We start from the raw sequence: 10,027 nt of genomic DNA, 5'->3' as shown, positions 1-10,027 counted from the left end.
GGCTTAATTAGTTGCTGGGCTTGGTCCAAACACCAGACACAGGATCCCTATATGTGGGAACTGATGTTTAAGAGCCCTCGGGTAGAAGTGGGATTACTCATTTTTGTGATGGGCAGAGGAGCCTAGGCTGGACTGTGACAGTTTGTCAGAGTAAATAACCTCAGGGTATAATTAGTCTTAAAAATCCAGTTTTCGGTGTCCTGAATTAGAGCAGCTCCGTTCATTATAAACTCATGGCTTGAAACTCTCTTCCTGCATTGCAGAGGCCACAGTGTGCCCCACACTCCATTGTGCATGGTTAACTAGAATGTCCCTTGGAACATGACAGACATTTTTGGCACGGGGACTTTAGCAACAGCAAGTCTACCATTTCCCCCGCTGGGCCATTGCAAGGGATACTTTATTTTCATCTTATATGTATATAAAAAATATATACACATCTCACTTAAGTAGACCTCCATCCTTTAAGTCAGCAGATTTAGGCCCTACCTCTGTGTTCTATCAGAACACTTCTACATGTTGGTGCCCTTTGAGTCTCTCTAAGACTTCTTAATTCATAATAGTGAGGGCAGCATCAGGACTAAAGAAAACCCCCAAACAATTGCAGTTCCTGTGAGAAACAAGAAAGGAAGAAGGAAAGGAAAGGCTAAATTTCAACAAATTTAGCAGCATGGAGTGCCCAAGACGTGGGCAGAGTCACTCACCTGGGTGATGTGCTGGGCAGGGGGAGGTGGAGAGGAGCAGGGAGTGGTGGTGAGCGAAGGGCAGCCCGCTGCATCACGTCAGCCCTGGGAGCTGGAGGTCAGTCTGTAAATTGATACAGCCACAGATCAGAAGGTCAAGACATCTTAAATGCAAGGCCTGTACGAGGCTTCTCTGTGTGAGGATGGGGGTTAATGGTCCCGTTCTCTGCCAACCACCGTAAGGCTGTTTTTTGGCAATGTGACAGTGGTCCTCCCCTTTGAGTTTTCTGCATGGAGAAGAGTGCTTTCTGTGGTGTGGTGAACACGCTGCTAACCTGGGGCCCTGCTACAAACCTGGAAAAGATGGGGACTGCAAGGGGGAGCTGAATGATGCTGAGAGGGCAAGGCGAGCGTAGCTTGCATCGAACAAAGCTGGTCCTGATGCTGCTGCCACCACCTGTTCTGTGGCCAGAGACCCTGTCACCTGCAGCATCTCCCACGGGACTCTGAGGAGATGGAGTTCAGCAAGGTTGGAGCCATTAATGTCTCCTGCCAGTGCTGCCTGCTCAGCTCCCAGCCACAGCACATTGGGAACCATGCCAACTTCATCTGTTATGTCCCAACACTTGCTGTGCTCTTCTTCCCTGCAGATGCCTTACCTGCTCCTGAACCCATCCGTGCCAGAGATGAGGCCTCGAATGTACCCTGTGTTCTTTGGAGAAAGCATTGAGGTCAGCCCTGAGCCTGTGCAAGAAATCAGGTACAGATGGGACCGGGTCGGTAGGTGGGGATTTCTGTCTTTTTCCTGATCCTTTTCCTTCTGCAAAAAATTAGAACATGTTTACAAATGAGAGTCATGGTTGTTTTGATGGGAAGGGAGGGACAGGTGGAAGAGTAATGCCTGAATTAAAGACACTGACAGCAGCAGAGGCAGAAGGGAGGAAGCAAGAACTGGAAGAGAAGATGGCTTCCTTTCCAAGGCCAGCTCAAAGAGGCTAGGAGAGAAAACCATTACCGTCTGTAGGCTTGATGGCCTCCACTGAGTAACCTGATGGTCTTCATCCTGTTCCCTGCTGACTTGTATCCTCAGAAGAAGCAACACCCTTATAATTGGCTCCTGTTTTTGTTAGCCCTTTCAACAGAGAAACCAACAGTAGACCAGCCCACAGAGACAGAACGAGCTCCTCCTCGAGAGGAGGTGGCCCCTCAAGCCAGTGGTGGAGATGCTCTGGCCTCTTGTGTGTCTGGTGCTGTGGCTGATGGATAAAAGTTGATCTCTGCTCTTCTTTTGCTCTTTTGCTGGTGTGGAATGTACTCTGCAAACAGCATGGAGCAGTTACACACAGCTTGAGGCAGGGACGGTGGGAGGACTGCAAACCCAATTCCCACCCCCTTCGACCTATGCAAACGTCTCTCTGGAAATGTACCCCAGTAAATCTCCGGGGAACTGCCAGCAGGCATGTTTTTATGGTGATTACATCGGAGTCTTGTTTTATGTGTGCTGAATGACTTGCTTACACCCTAGCTGTGCAAAACACATTACAGCCGCTCAGATTACATGCAGTGCACCATCAGTCAACCCCCCTCCGGGTGGAGGTAATGACAAGCACACACCCAGCTTTTAATCTTTTTTACGTGGAGGTGCACATTCTTTGGCTGTCGATTGCCAGGGGAGTGTTCGGGGAGTGGGGAAAACAAGTGAGAGTCCTGCTGCTCCCCATGGCCAAGGATTCTAGGAAGAGCCCTTTACGTGGCCTGGTGTCCATATATCCCTTCTGGATGCCTGCAGAAACAGGCAGGGCAGTGACATCCCACCTTTTGTGGGTTTTTCATCTGACAGCGGTTAACATGGCCACTTCTTCTGAGACCAGTGGCTTGGCTATTGGGCAGCCAAAGCCTGCAGCATCTCTTTGCTTTTACCTGCTGTTTGACCATTGCTTGGATTTTCTGTAGGCCCCAAGGAGCAACCTCACCCCTCATCTCCCAGCACTCTGATTTTAGGGCCTCTTCAGGCCTCTTTGTGCTCTGATGGCAAGGCAATCTGATGGCATGGCAAAATGAGACAAACACAGAGCTTTGACAGCTCAACAAGTGTCCATGATGCCATGCTGCTGCCATCTATGAAAACCTTATCTACAGCATTATTTTCCTGCCAAGCTGGTGAAAGCAGCAGCAGGCATGCCGTGTTGGGAATTAGGCTCTCCCTGGCCCCAGTGTGACATCCCATGCCCGTGGCCCACCAGCAGCATCTATTCAGCCAGGTGACCAGGACAGTGACACCCCCCAGGGCTAGCACTAGCAGTAGGGAGTGTGGTGAGACCTACCGTGGGTCAGTGATCAGGGGACCTTTGTTTCATAGGGACCCTCAGCATTTCAAGTTGATGCTGCATGACTGTGCTTGTCAAAAGTGCTCAGGGAAAGACTGGATCAAGAATTTTCCTGGAGTTTCAAGATTTTCCTGCACAGTCCATGGATGAATATCCATCCTCAGCCTCTGACCTACCACAGCTGAGGGGTTTCGCCACCTCTTCATGTCCTTTGCTAACTGGGTGTTTGTCTCCAGTGTAGCTCTCAGGGCTGAGCTGAGGCCCCAGGAGGGCCCATGGAGGAAACCAGAAGCAGCAGCATGTTGACTGGAGCCTGTGCAACAAGGTCTATTCTGCCCTGGCATGACTAGACAGGCTTGGTCCTCTGTGCACATGCACTGCAGAAACGCTGAGATGGATTCACAGCAAGGTGTGGTTCCACCAAGATTCACCAGCAGGAAGGAGTCCTCTTGGCCCTCCGCTTTGGCTTGTGGGCTTGGCAGCTGCCCCAGTGTCTGTGCAGTAAGAGGTCATAAATGTTGGCAGGTCCAAAGGCTTAGAGAAGAGTCCTGCCTATCTTCTCTCCTTTGCTGCCTGGGCTGTGTTGCTGATACCTTGCTGTCCTCTGTAGGTGCAATTCTGAGGTGAAGTACGACTCCGAGAAGCATTATCGGGATGACATCTTCTACGGCCCCATCCCCACCGTCACCACCTACAGCGAGACAGTCATTGCTGCTCCCAATTGCACCTGGCGGAACTACAAGTCCCAGCTGATCTTTGAGCCCCGCCAGAAGCCACTGAGGTTTCAGAGCACGACCATCATTTTTCCTAAGCATGCCAAGAACATTTACCGGACCACCCTCAACTACAGCTTGGGTTGTGCCAAGCGTTGGTTTGCTTCCAGCGTGCAGCTGGAACTCTGTGAGGAAACCAGCCCGTGCGTCATCTACAGTGAGACCCTCTGATGTGCCCTGCCGCTGGCAACCTTGTGACCTCAGGGAGGCTGTGGCCTTTGCTGGGTCTCTGGCTGGGCCTTCATTGATGGCGACTGAATATTAATGGCTGAAGAACATGTCATCTTGGGTGAGGCTGAACTGGCTGGGAGGAGGCTTGCAGGGCATGGGATGGTTTTGATCAATGAGAGGCTGGCTTGTATTTTGCAACGTTCCTGACATTCACGATCTGGATTTTATTTTATTCCAAGCATATCTATTTTTGACTTGTGTTTAGATGAAATCAAGATGACAAAGGACCCTATTACCCATAGCAGAGTGCTGCATTGTAAGCTCTGTAGGTCTTGTCTAGCACGTAGGTGAGACTCCCTGTAACCTTCAGAGCTCTTTTGATCTCTGCAAAGGGAACATCAGCTGCAGAGTCAGCGCCCAGTCTGCCCAGCATACCTCAAGCCAGGTCCCTTAGAGATTAAATTCAGAGAAGGCAGTTATCTGTATCAATACATCACAGCTTGCTCCAGCAGCTCATCTGGGAGATAGCTGCAGGATTACACCACTGCAGTAACCTCAGGCCTAACTTACTGGGAGGAGTGGGGACTGTCACCAAGAAAAAGAGGAAGAAAACAGGTGTATGGTGCTCTTGCTAGCAGCTAGGTGTTTATGCCATAGCAAGGCACAGCACAAGCAGGAGATGGGAGAAGGGCCTACCCTGACACACAGCCACCTCCTCTTGTGAGCCCTGCCAAGAGTATGCAGGGGAGACTGAGGAAACTGAATAGCTGAAGGGCTGTTTCCTGAAAGTGTCCAAGTGAATCAGGAGCCCAGTGCCCTTTTTTCAAAAGTACTGTCAGTCCAAGTGTGCCATGCTCCTCACTGTCTTGAAAACCCAATTTACAGGGATCATTACGCCCTTACAGCCCTTTTGAGTTTCAGGGTATGGCCATATTGCAGAGAGGAGCGTAGAACAGGAAGATGCTATGTAGCTTCAAAGAAGCCAGTGTAGGGTTAAATCACGAGCAGGGTTACTCACCCTCTCAATAGTTTCCATACCTGTGGCATGGACAGCTTTGCTGACTGTGGAGAAGCAGCCAAACTTTCTCAGTGTAGAGCTTGAAGTTTTGAAGAGCCCAAATCCATCCAGGTTTTCCTTAATCAGCCAGGCTGTAGTGATTCAGCAGGTACTTCTCAAACGAGCTCTCTGCAAAAGGATCAAGAAATACTGAAAGCAGGCGTCACTAATCCTAAGGTAAACCCTTCCCCACTCGTGAATTGTATCTCCCAGTACTTCTTTGCTTTAGTAGCTCGCTGAAAATCTGCAAGAGCTTGGATTCCCACAAACATAAAACCTTTGTAAATGGCATGGAGTCGTCTCCAAAAATCTTACCAAGAATTTTGGCATGCTGCTCAGAAGAACCCAGACTGAGAAAATCTCCACACAGCTCCAGAAATTAATTTCCAGCTTTCCCTCTTCTAAACTTTACATTTTGTTCCTAACTTGCTGCAAGTCTGATCGAGTTATTTCAGAACATAACTGAGCAGCCAAGTCAGAAAACCTGTTAACAATGTCAACAAGACGTAGCTGATTGCCCAGAACAGTTGACGCACAAACCCACAGAGATTTAAAAAAAAAAAAACCATCTGAAAAACTTAAAATTCTAAAATTAAGTAGTGACTTCTAAAGATACTTTTTCCATCAGTTTCAAAAGGCAATTGGTAAATGTAACCAGAAGTGTGACCTTTATGAAACAGAGTTTTCTTGTTTGAAATGAAGCACAATTTTTCTACCAGAGGTAAATATAAGATCTTCATATACAAACTTAAATTCTGACAGCTGTATCATCATTAATAGTGAAAGATGTGTGCTGTGGCAGTGGTGAACTCTGCCTCTCTGTTGGGGAGTTAGGACTCGGTAGGGAGAAACCTCTCAAAGGATTTCCAAGGCTTCCACCTACTGTTGAATTCTTTTCAGCAACACAGAAACAAGGATTATATTTGTTATTGGTCAGATTTTGCTGTCACTGACTGTCAGCATCACAGCCTGAAGAGCAGTGTCTGCCTCCAAAAGGATTATTCTATGCCTGCAGCAACCCTTCTCCCCAGAGCTCCAGCAAACTTGAGTGCTGCGGAGCCAGCTTAGGCAGCAGGGCAGTTGCAGCTGGGATGACTGTGGGCCCAGTGTGATGCAAGTTGGTGATGCACACGCTTGCTAGCTCACCATGAGGTCTGTCCTGTTTCTCCACGTGCTGGGCAGCGAGCCTGTGAGCAGTGGAAATACTCATCTGCCTTCCTGGGCATGTCGTGGAGGCTCTAGAGGGCTCTTTCCAGGCACCCGTGGGAGTCTGTAGCAAAGGGTAGGTAGGTTTCCAAGCTGAGCAGCAGTGTAATCCAGGGGCAAAAGCAGGGCCAATACTCATACCCAGGGAGATCCCTGCATGGTGACAGATTAGATTGCAGGCACCTCCACCGAGCAGGCATGGACACAGGCTGACCTCCAAACCCAAGGGATGTCAGAGACCCCCTATTCTGAGCATACATCAGGCTTTTGTCCTGTTGACAGTTGGACTATTCCCCTGCTCCAAGCACAAACCTGCAGGTTTTGATCACGCTGGTTTTTGAGCAGAGCAGGTTTTCCCCAGAAAAATCTCTTTTATGATGGCCAGCTGCAGGCTTCTGCCCCCTTTGTCCGCTGTTAGTTCTGCTTCCTAAACATTGGCCGCAACAGAAAAAAAGAATTCAAAGAAAGCCAGAAAACTAGTGTGCAAATACAAATCCAGTGGAGAGATCTGAACCACGGCCTGGTCTTTCACCACGCAGGGCCGGGGGCTGCGAAGGCAGAAGGTCTCACAGGTGGCTGTGACCCCCAGGAGGGTGCAGAGGAGGACTGCGTCCTTGGCACTGTAGGGTCCCCACACATCCAGGCCAGGCCTCTTTGAAGCTTCGTGCTTTGTTTTCTCTGCAAATAGACTAGAAATGACCTAACATGCTCCCGCTCCTTTGAGCTTAAGCAGCTTTTCTGGTTTTGCCACATCAGGAAAAAAACAAACCAGAGAGCAGCTTGGGTTTCTCGGCTGCTGAACACACTGAGCTGTGTAGCCATGGACAGGCCGTGGTGGGCTACCACCCTGGACCACATCCAAGCTGTGACATTGCCAAGTGCCTGAGATCTGTGGAAATTTTTGAAAAATACCTTCTTATACGGTGTCTCCCATGAGCCCATCACAAGCTGCTTTTTTTCTCAGTGAAAGCTGGCATTGGAAAGGGACTTGGTTTTTCCTGAGAAGAAGAAAACCACAGAGGGTCAGGTCTTCACGCTTGCCTGGGTGCAGATCCCACCCTCTGTCCCTGTCGCTCCTATCTCTGTGGCTGGGTTAGGCGGTGGTAGAAGAGCCAAAGTTCATCTTGCTTATGACTGGGAAAAGGGATGAGGTTTTTTGTTTGGCTTAAACACCAGAAACTGAATTTTGTCTGTATGTGTTGCCAATTAAGAATCTCTCTGAGCAGCCAAGAAGTGCCTTACCTGTAGTATGTTGTGCATCTAAAAGGAACCATTAGTCCCACTAGAGAGGTTTTTTTCCTTTTAAATGGACCATTATTAATCTCAACCAACAGATCTTTGTTCATGTATATTTTCTCAAAGATACAAATGATAAATTCAGACCATGGAAATTCTGCTTAGAAAAGGTGAGTTTCCTTGAGCAGCTGGGACTGTGGCTACACAATTTCTCCCCAGGATCCAACTGTGCCTGTTGCCCACAGTCCTGTAAGCCTGATGGGTAAAGTCAGACTCTGCCTTTAGGAATTGTTTTCTGTCAGTAGTTATTTTTGAGATACGAACCTTTCCAGAAGGCATCTGTTTCTTTGGGGGAAAAGTTGGGTTTTTTTCAGTATGGAAGGTCACTGTCTCAAAGGTGTGGGGTTTGCTCTTCATCCCCTTCCTTCCTGTGATTGTTTTGCCCCTGAGTGCAAGAGAGCATGCTTGTGTCTGGTCTCTGCATCGCTGTCACTGCATTTGGGGCCAAAAAGAGGGAACCCTAAATAATATTGAACTTTCAGAATCTGCGGAGTACTTTGCACAAACCGCAGAAGGAAAACTTAGACCAAAACAGTTTACTGCTTCTTTTGTCTTTTTTGTTGTTGTTGTTGTTGTTTTTGTTCTAAGCCAGCTCTACTTTTCTCAATGTGAAATACAGACAAATATGCACCCTAGGTGCATACTTTCGGGGAATGAGGACATGAGGTTTGGGTGTTGATAGCAGTGTTTGAGTGAGCTGCTGGTCAGAGAAGTGAATGCTATTTACTATTTATGTTGAGTGTGTCTTAAAAAAAAAAGGGAAAGGTCACTAGAAGGCTAATGAGCAAAAAGACTTTGTAGATCAACCTGAAGACTAAAGGCTGAGTGAATCTGGTCTAGAGGTGAATGGTTTTGTGTGTGAACACTGTGAGCTAGGATATTTAGCCATTGTGGTTTTAACCTCCTTTTTTTTTCCTGTAGGGAAGGGCATCCTTGCCTTCTTTAATGCTGAAACAAAATCAGATCCATCTTCTGTCAGTCCTTCAGTCCCACTGACGTCTATGAGCATCAGCATTCCCCAGGCTTGCAGGGGACTGTGTGTATCACACACAGAGAGCTGTGCCTCTGCAGAGATGGGGGAACACTTTCTAGGGAATGATGGATCTTGTTGTGGGATATTAAAATTTCTATTGGCAGATAAAGTCTGCTCCCTGAGGATCACCCCGTCACTCACAAATTGATCTGTCCTGAGCATCTCCCCTGAAGTTCTCCTATAACCATTGTATTTTATAAGTCTTGGGAGGCACTATTTTTTTTTTTCAGATACTGTGATGGCCATCGAAATGAGCAAAGTATCCTACTGCATGAATTGTGACCTGAAGATGGGGTTGAAAGGTGTTTGAAGGTTAGAGAAGGAAGAAGAACATATAGCTGATGGAAATGCATAAGGATGTGTCATATTTTTATTTTTGTAAGTCTGATTCTCTAAGTGCTTGTAAAGTACTTTACTGTTGTATATGTGGTGATGCAGTAGTTCACAATATCCTTTTATTTTTGTATATTCCCCCCTTCCACAATAACCCCTTTCTGTTGAACTCATAGAGAGTAATTTAAGAAGACAGAATTTATATATCGTAATAAAATGCTCAAACTGTCATGCTGATGTATCTGGAGTTTCTTTCCTCTTCCTTATCCATTTACATGGTGCTAATGCCCCTTTACCGTCCCATACCAAGGGAATGTTTCTGGTGTTCCCTCCCCTGCCCGTGATTTCAGCCCAGCTCCCCACGGTCAGGAGCCTGTGGGCTCAGCCAGCCAGTGCTGTGATCTGTGAAACCTGCTCTGTCACATATGCCCAGGGAAAGTTAAAATAGCAGAGGGCACAAAACTCAGTTCCTGCAGAGGTAGTTTTACTTTTCAAGATTTCACTGGGGTTGGCGGTTTTACCATTGAAGTTCTGGTGTTCAAGCTAGATAAGTCCTCTCTTAGGTTTTCCATGGCCTTCAAGGGCAGGAAGAACCAACATAATGCTTATTTTGTATCCAGGTATCCACATCATAGTACAGTATCAGGACCCCTGCTACGTCCTGGCTTGCCAAATGGTGAAGGCAGATGGGTTGCATCAGGGCTAAGCCCCTGCCTAGCCATGAGGTGCATTTTAAAGCCATTGCTGTAACTGCCTCAGGCTCACCAGCCAGATATTAGTAGAGCACTCAGCTGTCTTCCAAGACCTAAGATGTCTGCAGGGAGAATCTGACACTAATCCTTATGGAAAAATCACATTGGATTTATAGGGATGAAGTCAATAGGCTTGGACGAAAACAGCTGTTAAACTCTAAGGAATGGAAAGGAGAAGGAGAGCCATGTTAAGCAAGAGTCTTGCTTCAGGTGCATGGGAAGTGCCCATGTCCTCATCCCAAACTTTCTGACACAAATCATGGCTGAACTGCTCCTAGGGTGAAGGATGGGAGACACACTCACGCTCAAGCACCCGAGGAAACACAGCAATGTGGAGAAGGCAGGGGAAGTACGGACTGAGGCGAGTTCAATGGTTGAAACCCAACTGCCAGATGA

At 47.7% G+C, this 10,027-nt stretch overlaps 1 protein-coding gene across 1 annotated transcript; it reads left to right on the top strand.

Moving 5' to 3' along the window:
• Nucleotides 1–562: 562 nt before the first annotated feature.
• Nucleotides 563–9,107, top strand: RFLNA (refilin A). The gene is made up of 2 exons (XM_026859858.1): nucleotides 563–1,443; nucleotides 3,621–9,107. Exons 1-2 carry the CDS (start codon nucleotides 1,226–1,228, stop codon nucleotides 3,952–3,954), a joined length of 552 nt encoding a protein of 183 aa, XP_026715659.1. The 5' UTR covers nucleotides 563–1,225; the 3' UTR covers nucleotides 3,955–9,107.
• Nucleotides 9,108–10,027: the final 920 nt, after the last annotated feature.

The sequence above is a fragment of the Athene cunicularia genome (assembly GCF_003259725.1).
Source record: "Athene cunicularia isolate RWA chromosome 15 unlocalized genomic scaffold, athCun1 chr15_part1, whole genome shotgun sequence".
Taxonomy (NCBI): Eukaryota; Metazoa; Chordata; class Aves; order Strigiformes; family Strigidae; genus Athene; species Athene cunicularia.
Note: the sequence above shows the minus strand (reverse complement) of the source record. Positions and strands in the feature narration are given on the sequence as shown.